This window comes from Lactuca virosa, chromosome 1 (assembly GCF_052849685.1).
Source record: "Lactuca virosa cultivar CGN04683 chromosome 1, Lactuca_virosa_CGN04683_v6, whole genome shotgun sequence".
In the NCBI taxonomy this organism is placed as follows: Eukaryota; Viridiplantae; Streptophyta; class Magnoliopsida; order Asterales; family Asteraceae; genus Lactuca; species Lactuca virosa.
In genome coordinates, this window is record NC_136426.1 from 171,017,540 (window position 1) to 171,045,117 (window position 27,578).

Below are 27,578 nucleotides of genomic sequence, written 5' to 3' on the forward strand. Positions count from 1 at the left end.
GAACAATATGTTTATTTCATGTATACATCACTATATGTGATACATAAGTTTTTATATATTTTAACTCGCCATTCATTTGCAACTATATATGACGTACAATATGATGCCAATCAATGTGTCCATTATCTATGTACATCTAATTTGTCATTAATTTATGACACTTGCATCATATTTATATATATCAAATTTCCCACCGTAAGAAATTTGATCTTGTAATTGGCCTTTATTTATTCATTCGTTTTCATGAAGTGATTATTAAATTTTACCGATTGTTCAATACATTGTTTATAAAATCAGCTAAATATCTTTAATTTGATAAATTTTAATTTTGATAATTCGGTTTTTAGTGGCACTTTTTTTGTACTACTAAATGTCATTTAGTTTGTAGTGCTAGAGAAAACTTCAGGCTTTGCTTGGACTGGTAGATGTTCATAGGAATTAAGTCCCTTCGAGGAAAATTAGCAGGAGAGAGAGGAAGTTCTTGGCTTCTGGAGCTTGAAGGATATTCAAGTCAAGGTGGAGATTGTTAAATATGAGTTGAACATTATGGAAGAGCACTCTAACAGAGCATTACATTGTGGTAGAACATTGTGGCATGACATTATGACAAAGCATTGTAACGGAGCATTGTGGCAAAGCTTCTTACATGACATAATGAAAGAAAGCTCTACTAGTGAGAGAAAACTTTGTTTGGTAACTGAAGCTCATTTGGTGAGAAAAAGCTCTATTTGGTGACTAAAAGCTCTCTCGGTGAGAGAAAACTCTCTTTGGTGAAGATTCTAAAAGCAGTTGTATGACAACATGTAATTGATTGACATCTTTTATGGACCTATTGACTAATGAGCTTGGCCCATTAGGGTTTAAAGTCTGATCCCTGGTTTATAAATAGGGTTGAGTGCTACTTATTCCTTTGTAACTTTAGAATCTTGAATTCTAGTGAGTATGTTGAATCTTTGCAAAATTGTATTTGTAATTTCTGTTTGAAAATTCTTGAATAAGAATACTCCCTCCTGCATATATACGTAGGTCATCTTGACCGAACCACGTACATACTGTGTCTTTATGTTTGTGTGGTTTCGTGAGTTATCAACCTTACTTCCTAACAACCATGTTACGTATCTCATTTCTTCGTATGCCATTATAGAAACCCTTAATTTGACCCATTATTATACTCTCATAGCAATGTTTATTCTATATCAAATAGTTGATTTAAACTTTTTTTTTTTTGAAAAACTGAGATATTTTGACTTTAGTTTCAATATAATCAAATTCGTGATAATTTACTACCTTTTTGATAATAGGTATGAAACTTTGATGGGCTTTCGATTACTTATGAGTTGTGAAGACCTTGGACTAGCTCTTTTTATATTTGACTGTTTCAAGAATGCAAGATGTTACCATTGTATGCTACATTTTTATGAATTTGTAACATACTGACATCAAGGTTCTATAGGGTTTCTTGTTACTTACAAACACTTACTCCTTTTTCTGCTTTGATAATTTCCCAAAATCAGTTTATTATACATTTCCCATTTCTTAACTATTTTTTGTTATGTGGATATTATCACATGGAATTTCAGAGGCGTACATACAAAGAAAACGTCCAATTATATATTTATTTACTCGATAGCATAATATGTATATTTTGTACACTGATTAACCAAATCATAAATAACTTTATTCCGCCTTTCTTTCTTAATTTCAACCAAATCCTAAATAGGATCTGATCAGATCTTTGGAAGTTCCTATGGCTCGTTATTATAATCACTCTCAACCTAACTCCACAAAATAAGTTCTTTTAAGAACATGAGAATGAACACTTTGTCACCATGGACGTTAGACAATACATTATCAAATTATAAAACAACATTTCTCGCAATGCACCATCAATTTCATGATTGTTTGATCCTACGATCACAACGTTTAACAAAGATTCCACGATCATATGTTGAGGAGATGAGATCGACAAGCAATGGTAATTGTAATGTCACGAAGGAAGCAATTGGCAGACATGTTAATATAGCTATCGGAATCAAGATCCATGCTTTTCCCTGTCCAAACATAAGATACAATGTTGCACTAAAAGCTACCATCATTGAGGTCACCGACAAAAATAACATCGTAAGGCCAAATATTAGTCTCTTAGGTAACTTGTGGTGAAAATCCTCCTCTGCATAGCGTGCTGTGAGAATGGATAGAAACAAAAGTAAGGCAGTGGTAGATGTGAACAATGAGATTGCATCTGAGACTGCAAATATGATGAAACTTGGTTTTGTCACATAAATTGTTTTCCCAGTGTTGCCATCAGTTCCACCAGGCACAGTGATGGCCGCTGCAAAAACGATGGTAATTATGAGCGCAGCTGTGATTGTGTATGAATCTGCAGTCTTCTTCATCCATTCTTCACCTTCTTTTCTCAACTGTTTATGCTCTCTTCTGAACAGCATAATTGGTTTCTCTAGTTTAATGTTCTTTTTATTCTCGTGCCAAGGACATGCAATTTTTTTCACTTCCTATATGATTCAACAATGTTATAGCAGGGAAATTTAAACTAAATAGTTATTAATTTAAGAAAAATGTGTTCACCTCAAACCATTGTAACTCTCTTTGCATTTGAAGAGCTGCACCAGAAACTAGATTGAGTTTGTCTATAGGTGCCAACTTTCCAGCTAAGTGCAAAATATTATTTTTGTGTTCGTCAACCCACAATTTATATCGATGTTTGTTAGTCATCGCTCGGTGTGCCAAAAAGTTATAAACCCTTTCAGAACGGTTTATTATTGCGAGTTGAATAAGGGGATACTCATTGTCCCAGGTCGTAATTGCTTGTGGAAAATATTTTATGATCTCTTCTACTACTTCACAATTATCATATTTAACTGCCGTATTAATTGCTACCAGGTAATGTTCACGAATTTCACAAAATTTAAGTAGTTTACCAACTTCTTCGCATGTACACTTCATTACAAAAAGAGCTTTCTCGTACTTCACTTTCTCTTCCTGGAGTTTCTTGATGTGTGGCACTGTCGTCAATAAGATAAAAACAAACAACTTATATTTCAAAGTAATAAAATCGTGATAGAAACACTTATATAATTTTGGCCTAGGTAATCATGGTATTCTATCTTGTATATATGTCTTTCTCCTAGTTGTCTTTACTAGGAAATCTTTATATGTAGTCCAAGATGAGTATATATATATATATATATATATATATATATATATATATATATATATATATATGTATATATGTCTTTCTCCTAGTTGTCTTTACTAGGAAATCTTTATATGTAGTCCAAGATGAGTATATATATATATATATATATATATATATATATATATATATATATATATATATATATATATATATATATATATATATATATATATATATAGAGAGAGAGAGAGAGAGGTCCAAATTTGGATCAACATCTATTGTGCGGACGTGTGGACACTGCTATTCTGTGATAATAACAAAGAAAATATGTTGTTTGATAATATGAATACGTTCAATCTTACATAACTTTTGTCTTTATCATACATTCTCACTAATTAAATCGTCTATAATGTTATTATACACTTATTATTATTATTCTCATTCTATCAGAATGTTGTCAAAATATTTATTGAGTTTTATTCTGTAAGAACGAGAATGACTGAAAAACGATGTATGAGAACAAAATTTAATAAGAATTAGCGAGAAAGCATAAAAATGACGATAGTTGTATAAGGTTGAACGTATTCACATTACTAAACAACTTATTCTCTTACTAATTTTCATACAATAATATTGTCCACACGTCTGCACAATAGTTGTTAGTTGTTCATCCACATTATATATATATATATATATATATATATATATATATATATATATATATATATCATTGTTACAGAAATCCGTCTTTGCGGTCGATTAATCGAAGATTAATCGTTTGACGGTCCTGAACTGATTACGATTAAGGTGCAAGGCGAAAATTGGTCAAAATCATTTAGACTCGGGCTTGGCGGTCGTCGGCGGTCATAAGCGGGAAATATTTAAAAATTTTAATCTTTTTTAATTTTCAAATATTACACCAAAATTGTAAATTTTATAATTTTTAAGTTTTCAAATTTTAAAATATTATACTAAAATTTTCAAAAACTTATTTTTTTGGATAGATTAATTTTTTTAAATAAATTTATAAATAATTTAGGCTCCCCTATTAACCTCCGATTAATCGCTTAACGTCAGTCGACCGCCAATCTACCGCCGAACGATTTTCACAATCTTGATATATATATATATATATATATATATATATATATATATATATATATATATATATATATATATATATATATATATATATATATATATATATATATATATATATATTCATTTGAGACAATTTGTATTTTGTGAAACATATGACGCGATCCTAACAACTTATTTTGGAGATTAAAAAAAATCTAAAATCCAAAAATTCTTTTCTTAATTATTATTTTCGTCATTTTATTTACCCAAAAAATAATATAAATAAAAAATAAATAAATAAAATTATCATTTTTTTGAAATATACATAAAATGTTGTAATAGAATATTACGTCGTGAGGATTCAAATATAATTTTTAGAATGTTAGAATATTCTACTATTCTACTAAAGTTGATAGATATTTTAAAATATTCTAACATTCTACTAAAATTGTTAGAATTTTAGAATATTCTCATATTCTATTAGAATAGTTTGAATATTTGTATTATAATATTCTAGTAGAATATGTGAATATTACAACAATTTTGTTGTAATTTTTATATGGGATAATGACTTGGGAGGGTAATGTATTTTAGCTTTTGGTTACATTTGATCACTAAATTATTTTTCGTGCTTTATTAACCCTTGAACTTGTTGAAATGTATAGATTATACCAGCATGACCGGTAATAGTGGGTTTTGCCGGTTTCCGACGTTGTTTCCGGCCAAACACGTTTTCCGGTTATCTTCTCCGGCCAAACTCAATTTTCCGGTACTGCTTCCGATGACACATTTGGTCAAACTCGATTCCCACCTAAGACCACCGCCAACAGCTCCCAAATCAGCCACCAGTCACCACCTTTACCTTCAATTACCCCACCATAACCCACTAAAACCACCATTGGTTCATTGCCAATATAACCACACCTGCAAATCGAAAATAAGAAAAGGATTAAATCTTGTTTTCTCTGTACACACCGTCAAACCCACACACCATTCTCTATATGTCGACAATCAAACCTGCAACTCGAAGGGGGGAAAATAAAGTCTACAATCGATTTTGAGAGAAGAAGAAGGAAACAATGACCTCGCTGGAGAAATCCCAGACAAGATCAGAAATATTGTTCAAAGATCAAAAACATTAAAAGAAACAACGTATGATTCACTAATCAACGCAAAATTCGATCTTGTTCTTATGTTCTAACTAAAACTCAGATTTAAACGAATTGAAATATTGCAGGAAGGAGAAGGAAGAACCCAAACCAATGGAGAGAAATCGACCCAAATATGAATCTGAAAGAAATGCACCCAAAACAGGGGCAAAATTGGAAGCAGCAGTCCAAAGAAAGAGTATATTTGTGAGAAATCGACCCAAATATGAATTCCGGTTGAATTCCTCCATTTGCTCCCCATTTTCTTCGTGTTTTTTTTTCTTCTGAAAAGTAATAAAGGGGTTTCTCTTTATATACCGGTGGTAATTATAAGTTATGGGTTAATCTTTATGGTTAAAAAGAGGGGAAAGAAACTGTAGAGCATTTTGGATATGATTTTGCTCAAGAAAGGGGACTAACCATGATTTTGCAGGAAAATCAAGTTTGACCGGAGAAGATGACCGGAAAACTCATGTTTAGCCAGAAACAACGTCGGAAACCGGCAAAACCCACTATTACCGGTCATACTGGTATAATGTACACATTTCAACAAGTTCAAGGGTTAACAAAACACGGAAAATAATTTAGTGACTAAATGTGACCAAAAGTTAAAGTGTGTTACCCTCTCAAGTCATTATCCCTTTTTATATATAGGAATATTGTAGTAGAATATTTCACAGATATTTCTAAAAAACGGTAATTTGTTTTTATTTTATTATTTTTCCGTCAATATAAATGACGAAAATAATATTTAAAAAACATTTTGAAAAATTTTAAATTTTTTACATTTTAATTTTTTTTATTTCCAAAATAAGTGGCTAGGATTGCATCCCCATGTCTCACGAAATACATTGGTCTCAAATGAACCTAACGCTGTATATATATATATATATATATATATATATATATATATATATATATATATATATATATATATATATATATATATATATATATATATATATATATATATATAGAAATCCCTAGAAAAATGCTAATATTTTACTCTAATTTACGAATAAGACCAAACTAAAATTAAGTGATAATTTGGCCATTTGTTCTTTTAACATATATTTTAATGGTTTAATTGCTAACCTATACGCCAAATCATTAAATGAGTTGATTATATGGATATGTTGGCTTATATGATGTTATGTTTACCAAATAACTTGATATTCTGCTGTATTGTATGTGTTTTAGAATATAAACGCATCCAACGAAGACTACAACAATTACACAAGCTAGCAACAACTTCGTCATTTTTAGAGTTTATAAGAAATTTTAAATTATCTATCTAATCTTATGTAAGTCAACATATCCATCTCATCTTCTCCTTTCCCGCCTTTTTTTCTCGGAAACACATATTTTATTGTTTTCATTGCTGACCTGGATACGTAGTCACAAATGAGTCGAAGAGATGGATATCAGATTTTACGGTAGATGTATCATTAGATAATACATCATATTCGTCTTATCAACGCATTTAATGACTAGACGTGTAAGTAAGCAATGAAACCGTTAAAATTTATGTTACATGTAGAAAATGGTCAAATCTTCATTTTTATCGGTAACTCTTGCTTTTTCGTAAACAAATTTTATTTTGAGACTATTCGTAAATTATGGTAAACATTACGACTTTTATGAAGATTTCTCATATATATATATATATATATATATATATATATATATATATATATATATATATATATATATATATATATATATATATATATATATAGGACGGTTCCATTGAGATGAAAAAAAATAAAGACGTTGAGATTAAACTTCTGCCACATATAATTTTCCTTTGCTGCTACAACGCTCATGCATATCGGCGTGACGGAATATCCCTAATTATAAATAATTATATTGCAGAAATGTATAATCATATATGATTATAAATGTTTGTGTGTGTGTATGTATATATATATAAATATATATATATATATATATATATATATATATATATATATATATATATATATATATATGCCTAATCATAAATGGCTATACATGTATTTTCCTTTGCTGCTATAACGCTAATGCATATCGGCGTGACGGAATATGCCTAATCATAAATGATTATATGGAAGAGATGTATAAGCATATATGATTATAAATGTTTGTATATATATATATATATATATATATATATATATATATATATATATATATATATATATATATATATATATATATATATGCCTAATCATAAATGGTTATACATGTATTTTCGTTCAGAAAGTGATTAATTATCGATGACGACTACGGTGCTCGGTGGTGGAGGAAGTGGTGGGGGTAGAGGCGGCGGTGGTTGAGGTGACGGATGTGGCAGTGGAGGGGTTCCGTTGGAGAGTTGGTGGTGGTGGTGATGGCGGTGGTGGGTGTGGTGGTGGGGATGGTGACGGGTGAAAAAGAAACGGGTGGCTATACATAATCATTTATATTTATAACTCCCCCGCCCCGTCGATATGTCGGAGCGTTAAAGCGGAAAATGAGAAATATATGGTTGAGGTTGAATCTATATATATATATATATATATATATATATATATATATATATATATATATATATATATATATATATATATATATATATATATATATATATATATATATATATAAACAAATTACTGAAATGGACCTTGTGTTTCACGTTTGGTCCTTAACTTTTCTTTCGCACTTTGACCATACGTAACATATAATTTTGTTGCATTTTTAGTCATTTCTAGAGAAAAAAAAGTCTATCTTGCCCATTGTATTTTATTTTTCAATTTTTTTGTTTATTAATTATTACAAAATAAACTAAATATTAATAGACATAGCTGCCACTCCCAAACCCTACCCAACCTCTCATATGTAACCTTAACTCTCACTATATCAACCGATGAAGGAAATATAAGCTACACCTCTATAACAAAACCACACACCACCATATCGCGACCGTGAACCACTGGATCACACTGGAAGCTCTAGAAACCAACATCAATTTCTCACTACTCTGTCTTCCTCCCATTTTTTTGCAATTTGCTTGTTCATCACCTTACTAAACTAGACTTGTTTGGCGGTAGTCGATGACAATATTGGTGGCAACGAATTTGGATTCGAAGGTAGCTTAGGATATATTGGAAGTGTTATTCCAGTTGTAGGCGAAGGGAGTATTTGACAAAGAAGACGAAGATCGGGTAGGGGAGATTTGAACATCGACAATGGATATAAACAAGGATGTAGGTTTCCAGCACCGGCGACTGTAGACGTAGATCTATGGAAATTAAAACATTCATCTTCTTCTTCTCTATTTTCAACTATTGATCTGAAGGTATATATGGGATGGAGAGTGGAAATCAATGAATGTGGTTTATGGGGCATACCTGAAAAGCAACAAGGAAAGTGGGATGGCGGTTGCAGTTGTTGATTCTTCCTAAAATCGAAGGTTACCTAGTTGGTTTTTTGTGCTCGTTGGATTTTTGTGCTTGTTGGTGGTCCAGTGGAGGAACGAGAGAAGAAAATAAGTCAATGTTATATACTAACAGTAGTTGTGGTGATTGACAAAAGTTGTGGTGGAAAATTCTGGTGGTGTTGTAGCTTTAGGTTCATGGTTTGGATTTTCTTTAGCTTCGAACTTATTTTCCGGTGGTTTGTTCTGGATGTCAGTGGAAGGTAGTGGTTGTCGGTGGCTTGTGGTGGTTGTTAGTAATTGGTGGTAGGAATGGGATTGAGAATGAATGTGGGTCTCTGATAGATGTCATTTTATGCATCTTTTAGGGTAGTTTTTATTAGAATTTAGCATCATAATTTGTACAGTTGCATGTCATTAGTTTAAATAATGTTCAACTAATGTCATACGTTATAATTCCCGTATTGCTCATGTTTTTATGTTATTTTCAGATAATTCGAATGGAGCAGTACTTTGGGAGAAGCTTTGGATGAGTTTGATGGAGCATTGGAGTTAATTGGATCTTGGAACTTATGAAGGATGTTGAGGAATGCTTGGAAGATATTTAGGTCAACAAAAAATCGATTGAATTGGTCATACAAATATAGATTGCTACATTCTAAAGCCTAAAGGATGTTGCTGACAGCTTTGACCCCCTGTCAGTATTTTGACCATATTTCTTGACTCGTAAGTCCGATTGATGATATTCAAAACGTTCCGAAAACTAGGCAATATTTCGGGCGACTTTCGTGTTTGCGAAAAATTCAGAAAATGCAAAAATTCGATCGAATTTTTCCTTGAAATTAGATCGAATAAAAAAATTCGATAGAATAAACATTTAGCAGTTTAGAAAGTCCGAAAATCAGAAAAACGAAAAATTCGACCAGAACTCAAAAAATTTGATTGTTTGAACCAAAAATTTGATCGAATTTTTGGGTTTCTTGCTCCCAAAGGCTCTGGATTGTATATATAGGACGCCTCTCTGATCAGATTGAAGGTTGGACGATTCCTAAATTCCAGACGACAAAAAAGACGATTTCTGAGGGAATTTCTCTTCGATTTCAGCGATATCTGAAAGATGAAGATCATATCCCACATTTAATTAGCAAGATTAATCAGTTAGTTTATCTTTTTATTAATTTTAATTCGTTTTTAGCCATGCTTAGATAAAACCCTAGTTTTCAGTTCTACAAAAGACTAGTAATTTGCATGTAATCAGTTATCAGATTTGGTTTTTGTTATGTGATTCTATCTAGTTGTTTCAGATTTGAACTTAATGAATGATTGATTTTTAATTCTTGTTAGTCTCGTCACCTAGCTAGGGTTTAATCATTCTAGTTAACCAGTTAATAGAATCTGTAATTGTTTTTGTCAACAGGTAATAAGTAACAAGTATCACATCGGTTCCATGTTAGGGATTTAACTCTAATATAAATTGAATTTCATACCTTTACGATTTCGAGCTTGTGATAAGGATTGTGTATTGTTGGGAATTTTACACATAACTTAATGCAACTTTTTTGATCTTAATTAAGAGCTTGTTTAATTAGACAGTAAAAATTTATGGTTAACTGAAGAGCTTGTTTTGGTTAATTTAACTAAGTAAAAGAGATTATACTAGAGCTTGTTAGTTTTTCTCTGTACCAACTTAGATAGAATGCATTTTGAATAACCAGATCTGGGTTGATTGCATGATTAGAAAAGTCGCAGCAGAACTGAATTCGTTTTTATTATTGATTTTCGGTTAGTTTATTTTCACTGCAATATTTAGTTTTAGTTTTTAATCAAAATCCCCATTTTTATAATTTATGTTTATTGTCTAGAATGTGCCTGATGCAAAAAGGCATTGACCGCTAGGTTGTGGTTTAATACGCCCACGAAACCTGTGTTATCCATTAGTGCAACAAACAATGATATTTTATTTGTTTAATACGCCCGCGACAGTGGTTTAACAAATTGGCGTCGTTGTCGGGGACAGTTCCTCTAATAGTTTTATGCCAAGAAATTTTCGTATATATACACCTGTAGCTTTTGATCAGTAAATTGAAAAAACTGCAAGGAAACTGAAGAATGAAGCAGCAAAGAAAAAACAATCAGTTGGTTTTTGTGATTCGTCATCTTCCGTACCTCCAGAAATCACCACACCACAAGGCAGTCCCTTATGGAATGAACCAGACCTAACTTTCTAATTTTTCTTAATAGTACCCACATCTTCACCTTTTAACAGCCCCTATAAAGCATACTCTGCAACACCCTCAGTTAAAACCGAGCAAACAAACTTTTTTGAAACTCACTCTGAAATTTCTGAAACACCAGAACCTTCAGAACCCAACTCTCTAAAATCAGCCATGTATTTAGACGATACGGAAAAGAATATCAGAGAGTGGGCCACCCAACAAGTTAATCAACATCCTCTTTGCATTACATTTCTAGAAGCTCAGTATTTCGAGCATAAATCTGGTCTGATACACCTTCTCCCTATGTTCAGAGGCTTGGAAAACGATGACCCACATAAATTCCTCAAGGAATTTCATGTGTTTTGTTCTGGAATGAATACGCATGTTGTCATAGAAGATAAGATAAAGTGAAGTGCATTCCCCTTTTCAGTTCAAGATTCAGCAAAAGAATGGTTGTACGAGATCCCATCAGGTTCCATTACCACTTGGACATAACTTGCAAAATTGTTTTTAGAGAAGTATTTTCTAGAGACGCAAGTTTTGAGTCACAGAAGAGAAATCCTTGGTATCAAGCAAGGAAGAAGAGAAGCCTTACAGACTTATTGGGGGAGGTTCAAGAATCTGTTGGTTCGTTGCCCACAACATGGGATCAGTGATTATCAGTCGTACAACTACTTCTGTGAAGGTCTGACACCCATGGAGAGGTGCCTTATAAATGCTTCAAGTGGATGATTTTTAGGTGATATGACACCAAAAGATATCCGTGAGCTCATCAAAAAGGTGGAAATTGAGTCAAAACATTCCGGAAATGAAGACAAGTGGTACACGGACCAGACACGAGGGGTCAAACAAATCGGCAATGCCCATCTAGAGTCTCAAATATATGAACTGACAAAAGCGGTTCTGCTGCTGACAAAAGAAAAAGTAGTTGCGAAGAAACAATGTGGTATCTGCCTGAAGAGTGAACATCCAACATATATATGTCTAATATTGCAAGAGGATGTTGCTCCAGTCAAAGTTGTCGGAGGATACAAGCAATAAAAGATTTATAATCAGCCTGCAAACTATTATCATAACAATAATTTTCAGCCAAGACAACAATTTCAGCCACCGCCAGGTTTTCAACAAACAAACTTTCAGCAAAATTCTCAGAATCAGCACAACATTCAGAATCCGAATCAGTAAACTTATCAGTAGCAAAATTTTCAGAACTAAAACTTGCATCAGCAACCCAACAGTTCCAATGTGGCCTTAGAGTATATTGTAAAGAGTCTTGTTATGAGCACCCAAGCATTCCAGAATGAAACTAGAGCTAGTATCAAGAATCAGGAGCAACAGGTCTCTCAACTTGCCACATATGTGGGTCAAATGGAATCTCAAGGAAAGTTACCAGGGCACACTAAAAATAATCTGAAGCACAATGTGAGTGTTATTTCCTTGAGAAGAAGAAAAAGTTATGAAGGCCCAAGTGTATCTGAACTAGAAAAAGAAGATGAAGAATATTACGAAGAAATGTTGGTTGAAGAAGATGCTGAAGAAGATAAAAGAACAGAAACTCCACAACTAGTGAAGCCAAATCTGAAGGAGTACAAGCCCCTACCTCCTTTTCCATCAAGATTAAGAAGCAAGAGCGAGAGGACGAAGATATTATGGAATTTTTTCGTAAGGTTGAGGTAAATCTTCCAGTTTTGGATGTTATCCATCACATCCCTCGTTATGCCAAGTTTTTGAAACATTTATGTGTTTCTAAGAAAAAAAATGAAAATTAATGAAACTATCAAAGCTGACAAAAATATTTCTGCCATTTTGCAAAAAGGTTTGCTCCCAAAGTGCAAGGATCCGAGGATTTTTTTCGGTTCGTTGTAAATTGGGAAACCTTACTTTTTCAAATGTCATGCTTTACCTTGGTGCCTCAGTCAATGTCATTCCCTTTTCTATTTTTGAAAAATTAAAATTGGGAACTTTACAAAAGACCGGGACACTCATTTTGTTGGCAGATCACTCGACACTACACCCAAAAGGTGTATTGGAGGATGTTCTCGTCCAAATGGGTGAGCTTATTTTTCCCGTTGATTTTTATATTTTGGACATGGGTGATTTAGACATATCAGATAAAAACTCAATTATTTTGGGACGACCTTTTCTGAAAACTGCAAAAATGAAAATTGATGTTTTTGCTGGTATGCTCTTTATGGAATTTGAGGGGGATGTGACGAATTTTTAAATAAATGATTCTGATACTTCTAATATTATTTATGTTAATTATCTGGGTACCAGCAGTTCTTTATTTGAGGGCTACTATGAGTTTTCTAATGTTTCCATTCGAGATCTATTTTTAGATAGGAAATCAGATGATGATACATTAATGGAGCTGAACAGAAATAAGCTTGAGAAGGTGAAGGAAGATATAATTTTTGTTGAAGGGGCTGACATAAAGTTGACTAAAAAGGATAAGCTTAGGGAGGAAGAAAAGAAGATTTCTAGAAAAATGATTAAAGAAAAAGTGACGATTTCTGCTGAGTAGAATTTGAAAAAGAAAAAATAGACAAAGGAGAAGATTTCTGGAAAGAAGAAGATAAGAAAAAGAAAGAAGTTTAAAACTCTAAAAAACTTATCTGAAGAAAATATGAAGTCTTTTTAGTGTGTTGTGTAAGTTCCAGATCCACCAATCTTGCCATATCTGAAGGGATCTGGAGTAACGAGGAAACGAGTTGAGCTTCATAGAAGTCCCAACCACACCAGTTAATAAATATGGTTGGGAAAAGTCGAGCCAACGACTTTAAAAATGGGCAGCTTTTCGGGAGGCAACCCAATGAGTAGTTTTTAGTTTTTTTTTTATGTTTTCAATAAAGAAATGCTTGCACTTCCAAGCAAGCTTAGGGAAATCAAAGGATCTTCAAAGTTGCTGAAATTCAGATTTTTTGCCAACATCACCATCAAAATCGGGACTTTCTACAAACTTATCAGGTACATTCTTTCCTAGTTGCACTTTTTTTTGAATTTTATATGCTTTATTGATATGTTCATTCCTCTGTGAGTATTGAGGACAATGCATCATTTTAAGTTTGGGGAGAGGGTTAGTATAAAAAATTTCATTCTTTTTTAAAATTTCAAAATTTTCAGTTTTTATGTTAAATTTTTTAAATTTATTTTCTACATTGCATTTGCGTATAAAAAATTGAAAAGTCCAAAAAAAATATTTTTGCTTTTTATTTTTCTGCATTCATAATAAAGAAAAAAATCCAAAAAGATTTTATTTCTAGTCATTTTAGTTTTTTTATCTTCTGCTTCAAAAAATTATGAAAAAATATAAAAATAAATTTTTTTACATTAGATGATGATATTATTTAAATTCGATAGTTCTGTAAAAGATGAAGTGTGAAATGAACCGAAAATAACAGTCTCATTACAACCAAGAATTATCTTTTCATATCAGAAAATGCTTTAATGTTTTCGAAATATGAACTAACATAAGAGTCGGATAATTTTTACAATGGAAGTGTGGGATGGAAAAAACGAACAGTGTTTTAGGAATAATTTCCTTAAATGCCTTAGAAAGAACATACATTGAATAACCCCTTTCTTTCCTTGAAGTACTGAACCTCATAGTTTCTGTGCCTTTTGATCCCCATATATAAGTTCATTTGAGACAGACCTAATTTTGTCAAACCGTATGACCAATTTTTTCTAGTGAAATATTCTAGTATTCATGTGTTCGTAAAAATATAATATGTAGAATTTTCTAACATTATATGTTTTAGAATATTTCAATATAAAATGTGTTAACAATATTGTTTTAGAATATTAGTATGTATGTGTGTGTGTGTGTGTATATATATATATATATATATATATATATATATATATATATATATATATAAACAATAGAATATTAGAATATTTCAGTAGAAAAAAGTGATCTCACAGTCTTACAAAAATCAGTTGATCTCAAAGGAACCAGACTATATATATATATATATATATATATATATATATATATATATATATATATATATATATATATAGAGAGAGAGAGAGAGGAGGGTTCAATTGAGAAAAAAAAGGTTGAGAATGGGGGAATCATTCTCAGCCAATCATTTATTTTTGTCGCAAAAGCCTCCAAGAAATGGGAAAGGAATGCACATGTGTTTTCCAACAAAACATGTTTCCTTAAACTATGCTAAGCATTAACTTAATATATACAAAAACATATTTTTTTCGTTTTTTTTTTAATTTTTAAGAAATTATTTTTATCGAAAAATGATTTTAAATATACCAAAATTCATGATTTTTTATTCTCTACAAATAGACATCCATATTGATATAGTTTTAAGATAAAATAAATTTTTTTTTTTTTTTATATTTTCAGCTATCGTTATTCATAAGTGAATAAAAATGAATCAGGTTTTTACTACAGTACATTCGTTATTCACTTATGAATAAAAACTATGATTAATTTTTTTTACAATTTAAGTATCATTCAAATATGAATATAGCATATACTAAACATAGTATATTCATATTTAAATATTAGACGATGCATTCACTTGTGAATATTATATAGTATATTCACTTGTGAATGTTAGATGATATATTCACTTATGAATATTAGATGATATTTTCATATGTGAATATTATATAGTATTACATGGTATATCACATGAGAATAGTACATAGTATATTCACTTGTGAATATTAGATCGTATATTCACTTATGAATAATAGTTGGTATATTCATATGTGAATATTGCACAGTATATTCATATATGAATATTACAAGGTGTTTTCAGAAATATATATAATTTTTATATGTTATTCACATATGAATAACATACAGACTTGCATATAGTATTACATGGTATATCACATGAGAATAGTACATAGTATATTCACTTGTGAATATTAGATCGTATATTCACTTATGAATAATAGTTGATATATTCATATGTGAATATTGCACAGTATATTCATATCTGAATATTACAAGGTGTTTTCAGAAATATATATAATTTTTATATGTTATTCACACATGAATAACATACAGACTTGCATATTTGTTTTGTGTTTTAATAATCACATATTGATTCAGGTGAGAAAACATATTCATATATGAATATAACGTGGTAATTTAGTTTATGCATTTCATCAAACAGTTGGAGTGCATACAAGTTAACTTTTTTAAAAATGTGATAAATATGATACTTTGACTATTTAAATCTTACAAAATAGTAGATTGGTAGAGAAATATATGAAAATTTTCAAACAAAAAATGATTTGATCTTTTTCTAACCTTAATTTCTATGTTTTATTTGATGATCGATGTTGAATGAATGATACGAATTGAATTTTTTGTTGATTATCGATGATGTTGATCTAATGATGCTGGAAGTATAATTAATCATAGATTTTGAAGATATTCTCGTATTCAAACAGAATTGAAGGTTGGATTGAAAGAGCAAAAAACGAATTTTTGTTGTCAACTGTTGAATGGTGTTGATAAACATGTTATTAACGAAGATCGATGATTGATTAACACAGGATGACGTTGATCGATGATTTAATTGAAGAAATCTGGATGATTGTTGAAGGTTGGAGGAGAAATTTGGATGATAACGATCGATTAGAATGAATTTCAACTGTTATCTAATTCTCTACACTTACGCATTTGTGATTGAACGCTATTATATCATATTTACAAGTTTGCCACCGTGTCTTTTTATGCTTAGATTAAATGAGTGGCTGAGAATGATTCCCCCATTCTCAACCTTTTTTATTTTCTCAATTGAACCCACCTCTATATATATATATATATATATATATATATATATATATATATATATATATATATATATATATATATATATATATAGTAAAATACACCAATCGTCCCTCGTGTATATGCCAAAAAGCTTATTTAGTCCTTATTTTCAAAAATTAACTCGGTTTGTCCCTCATGTTGTTAAAAGTTGCACGTTTCTTCTCTCGTTAGTTTAAATTTGCACGTTTAATACATTTTGCTTTTGCTTTTCAAATCTTTTTAACATTTTTGACATTTTTAATTAAGAAAAATTATTTAGTTGTTTTTGTATCTTGTTGAAGAAGACCTGACCACCACCACCACATGTAATCTACACCACCCTTAGAAAATATAGCGCCATCGCCACCCCTCATTGAAAAATGGAGCACCATAGCCACACCTCACCTCTCATTGAACTAGCAACTTATACTTAAATGACCATCGAACCAGCCACATTTACTGTTAGCACCACCACAAGCCTCCATCGAAAAAACCTACTTGCAAATTAGGAAAGAATAATTAGGGCAAATCGGGAAAGAAGAATGAGGGCATGGCAATTATTAATTCGAAATCAACAAAGGATTTAAGGTTCTTAAAGAAAAAGCAGACGACATTAGAAATGTAGGAGGAGATGAGCGACGATGATGCAAATCTGATTCTGACGTCAAGTATCTCAGGTAAAGCTTCAACGAGACCTTCTATGCAGCCACCAACAACATCTTGTTCCCTGTTGACATCTGTCTATGCCACCACCATCTCAAATAGGTTTGAATAAAAGAATTATATGCCCTTTTCTTCTTTGATTTTAAATGATTCAATATCGACTTCTAAAAACCCCTCTTCTATGTGAGATAAAGAACGCAACATAGGGTGTCGGAACCACTATTTGTGTAATATTGGAGATCTATTTAGGGATTTCGTGTGTGCATTGGTACGAGAGAAGGAGTGAGAAAAAAGGGGGTATCGGAACCACTGTCTGTGTAAGTTCGACGAAGATGGATCCTTCATTGCCACATGTGTGCTCCCATCTACACTCCTCCTGGTGGCCGACGGAGGTGAAAGGGGATGTCGGTGGAGGTCCGACGCCTTGGTTTCAAGAGAGACAGAAGGAAAATATGAAATGGAAGGGAAGGTGTAGGGTTGAGCGTGTTCTTGTGGGGGGAGGGGCGATATTTATTTTATTTTCATTTCTTTTTTAATTCTAAAAAATGATAAACATATTGTTGGGGGTGCAAAGCTCTTCATTGGATGGTGACTTAGAAGACTTTTCCCTAATCGATATCGAAGGCTTCTTATGTGGAAGGCCTTATAGGTTGAACTAGCCTATAAATACTAGTCCTACTATTCATTGTAGGTTGAGAGAGCTCCCATTGTATATACGAGTAGTTTAGTCAAGAGAGTGAGTATTGTAGTTAAGGAAGCAAATGCTTCTACAAATTTTGTACTACTCTATTATCTATACATCTTGTGTTTAAACGTTAATTCGTGTCTTTCGATTATGCATGTTCTTAATTTCGCATTTGTCATTTCCATGGGATCCCACTCATATAATAAAAATATAAAAAAGAAATTATTAATGGCAAAATAGTCATTTTATGTCTTCTGGGACTGTTAGATTGAAAAAACAAGGACGATCCGAGTTAATTTTTAAAAATAGTGACTAAACATGCTTTTTGGCACATGTACGAGAGACGATTGGTGTAATTTACTCATATATATATATATATATATATATATATATATATATATATATATATATATATATATATATATATATATATATATATATATCATAGTTCAGGCAAAACCTTGAGAGACGGGGGTGGGGGTCGGGGTGAGTATTTGGACATCTAGACCGGACCAAATCGAGAACCAGGCTTGGACCTTGTATGCCTAATAGGCCAGATCCAATGTTCACCAATTTCTGCAAAACAGGTCCGGTCCGAGAGCCGGTCCAGTTCGGTCCGATACAAATGCTCACTTATACGTCCAAGAGCCGGGAACCAGACCTTGTAAGCCGAAACAGGTCTGATCCAAAGTCCACCAAATTCTGTAAAAGCGAGTTCAATCGGGCCGACCAGCTCTTGGACCAGACATGTTTTATAGAAATTGTTGGACCATGTACCGAAACTATTGAGGGTTCCCATGTCTAGGTCCAGGTCGGGTTCCTGGATCTGTTTGAGGGTTAAATGTTCACCCCTACACTAGGTTAGTGATAAAAGTAGAAAAAAATTCTCATTTTCATTGCTCATTCTACACATATAACTTCTTTATTTAATCATCCTTAATTAGTATGAAATCTAGCTACAAAATTTAATATACACAAAGTTAACATAAACGACTATAAAGAAGCATTGGGATACTCTTAAAGGCTAAACATAAATGTTATGGCTAAATCAGTGTCATCGATAGGTTGTAACAGTAAGAACAGGTAATAGTTCGTTATAAAATTCCTTGGATGAACTATTGGAATTCGTATTAAATTGTTGCATCATTAGAAGGAGAACCTAAACTACTTTCGGTGTCATAAAGAAAATTTCCTTACATGAAGTCATGTTTGTAGAAGACATCAAGCCACTAATGAATGAATCAACGCATTTAAAAGGAACCAACAAAAACATTCCTTACCATGTTGAAGGGAAACTTGCCAAAAATTGCGGTAAATCCTCTCGATGACTACAAAAGAAATCATATTTAATTGCATAAAAATCACTAAATGTAATTGCATAAAATTTAGCTAAACAATCAATGACAATTATGGTACATACAATCATGCTAGACAATGTTAAGCTTGTTAGTCAGTATTTTCCCATAAGCTAGCAATTATGATTCTCACGGAACAGGAGGGACCATGGGCCGAGATAAGCTAAAGTATAGTACAATATTTACAAATAGGCATATGACTAAACAACGATGACATGTTATCACCCAAAAACACTATAATCTAAGGCCTGACGTCGAGTGGTTGGCTATCCATCCGGTTCGACGTATAAATAGGTTGTGAGAGTCAATGAGGGAGAAACATACAAATAGAGGGCTTGATCTAGAGTTCCTTTAATATAATGGAGAATACACTTTAAAGCATGAAATTTGTTAGCTATGGAAACTTATCATTAGATCTGAATTTCTTTTGGGCGGGCCAACTTTTTGGGCTTTTATTTTTGTTTTTTCAATTGGGATTGGTCTTTTAGTTGTATAGGCCAAATCTTGTTGTCTATATCTTTATGAACGGCCGTATTTGTAACATTATAGAGTAAAAGCGTGTGGGGAATAAAATCTCTCTCTCTCTCTCTCACGACAGTGGACGTGGCCTATCGCAAGATAGTATCAACCACTTAAATCCATTTGTTTTGTGTGCTTTGATTTTGTTTCTACTTTCTCGTATTTCTCAGATCTATTTTTCGTTTATCGTTGTTTTTTACCTAACAATTGGTATTAGAGCTATGGCTGAAGACGGGAAGGTGAAGATCGATAAATATGAAGGCCATGATTTTGGATTCTGGAAGATGCAGATTGAGGATTACATATATCATAAGAAATTACACTACCGTTATCCGAAAATAAACCTGAGAAGATAGATCTGCAGAATGGAACTTGCTGGATCGAAAAGCCCTTGGCGTTGTCAGACTATCACTGGAGAAGAATTTCATGTATAACATCGTCAATGAAAAGACCACATTTGGATTGATAAAGGCATTGTCCAACATGTATGAAAAGCCATCCGAATCAAACAAGGTTTTCTTGATCATACAATTTGTAAACACGAATATAAAGGAAGGAGCATCTGCGACATACCACATCAACGAGTTTAGCTCGATAATATCTAGGTTAGGATCTGTTGAAATTAATTTCAACGACGAAGTCCAGGATTTATTATTATTATCTTCATTGCCTGAAAGCTAGGTTGGAAGTATTACTACAGTCAAGAAGAAGAAAATAAATCATCTTCCGGAACTGTAATTAAATAGGACATTTCAGAAATAAATGTCCTAAACCTTTGGCATATAATGGCAAGAATGAGATAAATGTGCCTGAATACTACGATGATGCACTAATTTTTTGTGTAGAAAATTCAGTCGAGTCTTGGGTGATGGATTCAGGAGCAAAATTTCACGCTTTCCACAACAAATAAATCATGAAGTTTTCTCTACTTTTAAAAGGTTCAAAGCTTCTATGGAGAACGATACAAATATGAAGATAAAATGTCTGACGTCAGATAATGGAGGTGAATACAACAGCAAGGAATTTACCGATTACCATGCAAAACATGGAATCAAAATGATAAAGATTGTGCCAGAAACACCTCAGCAAAACGGTGTTGCGGAGAGGATGGACAAAACATTAAATGAGAGAGGTAAAAGCATGAGGTTATATGCAGGGATGCCAAAAATATTTTGGGCAAACACAGTGAGCACAACTACTTATAAATTGCGGACCCTCAGTCCCCATTAGGTATAAAATTATAGAAAAGGAATGGTGGAAAAGGGAAGTATCTACCTCTCACCTTAAAGTATTTGGTTGTCATGCTTATGTCAAGGTTAAAGATACAGAAAAAGAAAAACTCGAAGCCAATGCTAAGAAGTGTATCTTTATCAGGTACGGGCTAGATGATATGGGCTACAGATGTTGGGATAATCAAACCATGAAAGTGATCAGGAGTAGGGATGTCACTACTAATGAAGATGCCCTATATCAAGATGATCTAGCTGCGGCTCCAATCAAAATAAAACAAAGCTAGAAGACGGTGTTTGAAGAATTGACAGATGTTGATGTTTTACAACCTGAAACAGGTGAAGGCTCACAAAATAGTGGGAGTGTTGAAGAGACAGTAAATACTAAAGTCAGAAGGAGTTCTGAAGAAGATAAAGACTCTGAAACCAAAATTCCAGATCGTTAAGAAATCGAACCCCCAAATCAGACAGATGCTGAAACTCCTAATCTCATAAGATCGACCAGAGATCGGAAAACCACTAGCAAATAATTTCTATCAGTTAATTATATGTTACTGACAGAGAATGGAGAGCCGGAGTCTGATCCAGAGGTGATGAAACTGAAAGAATCTATAAAATGGAAGAAATCCATGAAGGATGATTTGGACTCACTTGACAAGAACCATACCTAGCCCTTGGTCAAATTACCAACATGAAAGAGAGCTTTGTAAAATAAATGGGTGTTCAGAATCAAGGATGAAGTTGATGGCAACAAGAGGTATAAAGCCAGACTAGTTGTAAAGGATTTCCAACAATAAAAGGGGTTGCTTACAATGAGATTTTCTCACCAGTTGTGAAGATGACTACTATTCGACTGGTCTTGAGTATTTTAGCTGCTGAAAGTTTACATATGGAACAACTAGATGTTAAGATTGCATTCTTACATGGTGACCTTGAGGAAGACATTTACATGTCCCAACCAGATGATTTCCTGGTGAATGGTAAGGAGAATCTGGTATGTAAATTGAAGAGTGTATATGGACTGAAACAAGCCCCAAGGAAGTGGTATTTAAAATTCGACAACTTCATGTAGAAAAATGTGTACAAGAGATGCGAGATGGACCATTGTTGTTATCTGAAGAAGTTTAGGTCCTCTTACATTATTATTTTATTATATGTTAATGATATGTTGGTTATTGGATCAGAAATAGAGGGAATCAACATACTGAAGCAACACTTCTCCAGAGAGTTCGAGATGAAGGGCTTGAGCAGCCAAACAAATTCTCGGGATATGCATAGTCAGAGACAGATTTGCTGGAACTTTGAAGCTTTCAAATCAGAAGTATACCAAAAAGATTCTATAGAATTTCAACATGACTGATGCAAAACCAAGAACTACACCTTTGGGAAGTCAGACAAAACTTTCCAAGAAACAATCCCCAAAGAAGGATGAAGACTAAGAAGAAATGGACAAAATCATGTATACATCAGTAGTTGGCAGTTTGATGTATGTTATGGTGTGCACTAGACCGAGCATTACACATGCAGTGGGAGTTGCGAGTAGATTTATGTCAAATTTGGGTAAAGAGCATTAGGAAGGGATCAAGTGGATGTTGTGTTACTTGAAAGGTACTTCTGAATTCGCTCTATGTTTCAGCAAAAATAAAGTGGTTTGGAAGGATTCACTGATGCTGATTTAAGGGGATGTGCAAATTCGGGAAAAACCACTAATGTGTATGTGTTCACTATCGGAGATACAACATTGAGTTGGATGTCCGGACTTCAGAAAAATGTTGCTCTTTCAACTACAAAGGCAGAATATATAGCCATTGCAGAAGCAACAAAGAGTTGATATGATTGAAGAATTTTCTGTCAAAGCTGGGAATAAAACAAGAAGACTATGTTCTCCACTGTGAAAATCAAAGTCCAGTACATCTCGTGAAAAATCCGATGTTTCACAGTCGAACGAAACACATAAAGACGCGATATTATTTCATACGAGAACGTATAACTGATGGTACACTAAATCGGAAGAAAATCCTTGGTACGAAGAATCCAGCTCATATGTTTACTAAGGTGGTACCAACTGATAATTGATGTTGTGCATCGCTTCAACTGGAATTCCAGGAACTTGAAGAGGAATCAGAGACAAGAGAGAGAGAGAGATACGAGTGTTATAGAGGATACATACTTGGTTGGTAGCTAAATGATGATCAAGCCTCTAAGTGGGAGATTGTTAGATATGGAGACTTATCATCATATCTGAATTTTTTTGGGCGGGCCAAGTTTTTTTTGGGCTTTTTTTGGTTTTTTTCAATTGGGCTTGACCTTTTAGATGTTTAGGTCAAATCTTGTCGTTTGTATATTTATGAATGGTCGTATCTATAACATTGTAGCAGGAAAGCATGTGTGGAATAAAATGCCTCTCACTGGTTCAATAGTGATTTGATTTCGTGTTCTATGTGATTTGATTTCGTTTCTGATGTCTCGTAATTCTCATACCTGTTTTTCATTTATCGTTGTTCTTTACCTAACAAAAGTGCTACTCACAAGGTTTGTGCATGTAGAGACACACCTACTAGATTGTAAAATAGAAATCAGAGTGAATGAAGGTCAGGTACTAAGTGCCCCCTCAAGACTACAGTAAAGACCCGTGTCATCAACTTGCGTATAACATGGTTGTTGGTAGCAAGCTTGGTGTTAATATTCACATGTACTTTGACGGGATAGCACTTAGACAAGGGGAAACATTTGAGAATCTCAATGACATACTTCTTTTGTGGAAGAAACATGCATTTAGATACACTTGACAAAACAGTTATCGCCGTTAACCTAGCTAATTAAGACAAAATATAGAAACTACGGATAAACACAAAAAAGAACCTCGAGTTATATGGGAATACCCGGAACATATCCCAATGAATACGAAAAGCATAGCTGAAAATACACTTGACAAAACAGTTATCGCCGTTAGAGGTAGCCACTTTAATGAGTATATTAGTGAAAATGATTGTCTCCATGCATGTAAATTCCAACAACAGAAATGATTGTTTGCATGCTTGAAAAGAGGCCCATATTTGATAGTGGATGCTTGTGATTGAATTGATTACATGTTTAGGATTACTAACCAGGGTGGAAGCAGCTCAACATATGTTTGGCGACATCTTCCCTCTTATGTGTTTCTTGGTTCTCAATATCTGTAAACTCACGTCCTTCGATTAAGCCACAATTCTCTATGGGTACATCTTCAAAAACATAATATTATTAATTAGAACATATGATAAATGTATGTCACTTACAAAGCGAGCAAGAAATAAAGGTAAAACAAAAAATAATTTTCTAATAAAACAGCCTAAGGGCATCCATAATGGTGAGTTTAATGAGAGAGTTGAATGAAGTGACAAGTCTATATGTCATTCAATGGATGAAACTCTACCATTGTGAGATACCATTTGACATTCAATGGATTTCGAGTTCAATGGTGATTGAACTCTTCAATGGGAAAAAAACAAAGTTTTTAATTCTTAAATATTTACTATAAATTACATTTTGTAACATTCTATTGAACTTTATAGAGTTCAATGCATTGTAAGAAAAAAAAGATAGAATTGTATGGATTGTAGAAAAATGATGTGGCAATCCATTGAACTCTATGGAGTTCAATGCATCGTGGATGTCCTAAATTTAAATGCTTTAGTAGTTTTGGTAAAGTTGGGATGGAATTTTATGAGAAATAATTATTTCGGTAGACAAATCAACTAACATTGGATCTTAAATCAGCTTAACTGTGATCCATTTGGGTTAATTACCCTGAACCATCAAATAGGTTGGATCATTGATTAATTAGATCATGATCCATATTAGGTGACAACACATAATTAAAACCATACAACTAGTTATGTTGGCCTAAACTAAGATACATGTGCCCTTCAATCAAAAGGTGGAGGGTTCAAGACACCAGGACAAAGGTGTAAATTTAGGAGTATGATTATAGGGTGCGTGAGTTATCCGTTCTAAAACAAAAAATCTACACGAAAACAATGAAGTAAGAGCAACTACAGAAATTGAGAAACATACGAGAATAAACAAATCTTTGATAAAAGTTGTATGATTTTCCATTAAAATATCCCTTGAACTTTTCAGCAATAAACTTCAATGGAGCTACTTTCCCGTTATTTTCTGTAGCCATTTTGGGGTAGTCCTTTATTAATCCAAATGCAGCCTCTGCAAATGTCATATTCGAAACCAAAATAAATATAAATATGCGCAGAATCTAATTAAAGTTCACTCAATGCATGCATACTTGAATCCTGATTATATATATGGATATATTTGATGTTTCTTGCCATCTCTTAAATATCTAGAAACGTATATATCCACTCTACAAAGGTTTGATATCTGTAGTTTAAAGTCAACTATGTAATAGGCTTTCTAAAAAACTCACCCCAAAGACCTGCAGTGATTACCCTTGTGAGAAGCGTACAACCATTCACGCCCTCAAAGGGATTGTGACATCCTTCTTCTTGGGAGAGACTAATATGACATCTAGTAACATCGAGTAAATATAGAAAAGTTTCTGCGTGAGAACCCATAATAGCTCTAAGGATAGGTAAGTATTTCTTCTTGTCAGGAAGGAATAGCAAATGTTGGTTTTTCTTCACCAACATCTCTGCAGCCCTGGTGTTGCCAACAAACGCAGCGTGGTGCAGTGGGTTCGACTCTCTAATTGTTAGCAGGGTTGGGAGTGAGGCCGGGGTTATCACCTCCAGTAATTTCTCAACAAAGTGGATATTTTGACATGTACCAATTGCAACATGGAGTGGGCTTTCGTTATCGTCGTTGAGTTTACACATCAACGCATCTCTGTCCACGATGAAAAAATGTTGGGCTTTCTTCCAGTCGCCATCTAGAGTAGCTCTATATAGTGGTAAGTACTTTGCCTGATCTATTTCCATTAAAAAATAAATAAATAAATTCAACAGCTCACCGACAAATTTGGAATAAATTAAATAAAGAAAGAATACGAACGATAGTATCCCCATACCAATTTCTCTTAGAGAAAATTAGTTCTAAAAACACCTTTAAGTATTACATGTTCAAAAAACACTATCAAACTAAGATACATGTTCAAAAATCACCAACGAAATACATATTATGTTCAAAAAACACCATCTTTATGGTTTGGGGTATCTTATGCCTTTAGGTCCTAACTCTTTTCCTTAACTCAAATGGTTCATAGTTTTTATATTTATTTTGCCTTTGGACCCTATCAAGTTGAAAGACTAATATACCTTTATGAATTTCATTTAACATTTATTTTTATTACTTGTTAATTATTTATACAATTGATATATTTATAATAAATAACAATATTAATTGTATAAATAATTAATAAATAATAAAAAATAATGTTAAATGGAAGTATATAAGAGTATATTAGTCTTTTAACTTGATCAGGGTCCGAATCCGAAGTCAAAACAAATTTAATCTATAATGATTATCTGAGTTAAAAAAAAATTAGAGACTAAAAATGTAAGCAACCCCAAACCATACACATGGTGTTTTGTGAATATAACATGTACACATCTACTTTGTTGGTGTTTTTTGAACAAATATCTTAGTTTGAAGATGGTTTTTGAACATATAATACTTGAATGGTTCATTTTTAAAAGAATTTGAAATTTTGATGGTGTTTTAAGTCATTTTCCCTTTGACTTACTAGGGTTGATCATGGGAGCAGCCGGAGGAGTACTATAAGTAGTCTTTAGCTTTGTCCATACATCATTAGCTGTGGAAAGGCCGATAACAATATCCATCACATCTTCACATAGTGAACCAAATATCCATGCTTTCACAAGTGCGTCCGACCTTTTCCATGACCAATCACTTGCAGTCCTATCCTCCAACTTTTTAGAGCTGCCATCGATATTCTGCACCGGGTGTTTCAATTTGCCATCGACGAAACCGTACATATCATTGGTCTTCAGAAGGCATTCCATGTCTTCCAGCCACTGACTATAATTGCTTTTACCAGACAGCTTGATAAAAGCAAAGTTGGCTACATTGACGTCAGAAGGGTACGGATACTCTACTGGTGACCCTGCTATGTATCAAATAAAATTAATATATATATATATATATATATATATATATATATATATATATATATATATATTAATTTAAGTGTAATTTAAAAAATAAATAAACGAGACATATTAAGTTAATGTAAATGTATATTGGTGCTATACCCTGGTCGACTCTCCCTCTTTTCTTCCTTGGTGGAGATGAGGTGGAGCTGGGCGAGCAGTACTTCACTCCGCTCATGCCTAAAAAAGAAGGAAAGGTAAAATATA

At 32.9% G+C, this 27,578-nt stretch overlaps 1 protein-coding gene across 2 annotated transcripts; it reads right to left on the bottom strand.

Moving 5' to 3' along the window:
• Positions 1-1,891: 1,891 nt before the first annotated feature.
• LOC145161196 (uncharacterized) lies at positions 1,892-27,578 on the bottom strand. 2 transcript variants are annotated; one of them, XM_079080697.1, is made up of 8 exons: positions 27,474-27,578; positions 26,945-27,325; positions 25,670-26,170; positions 25,303-25,449; positions 24,354-24,470; positions 19,424-19,471; positions 2,587-3,023; positions 1,892-2,513 (listed from the first exon to the last, which is right to left on the bottom strand). In XM_079080697.1, the coding sequence occupies exons 1-8, from the start codon at positions 27,547-27,549 to the stop codon at positions 1,893-1,895; spliced, it is 2,328 nt and encodes a 775-aa protein (XP_078936823.1). In that variant the 5' UTR covers positions 27,550-27,578; the 3' UTR covers position 1,892. The 2 variants fall into 2 exon arrangements, with proteins under 2 accessions (XP_078936823.1, XP_078936828.1); XM_079080702.1 differs by lacking the exon at positions 19,424-19,471.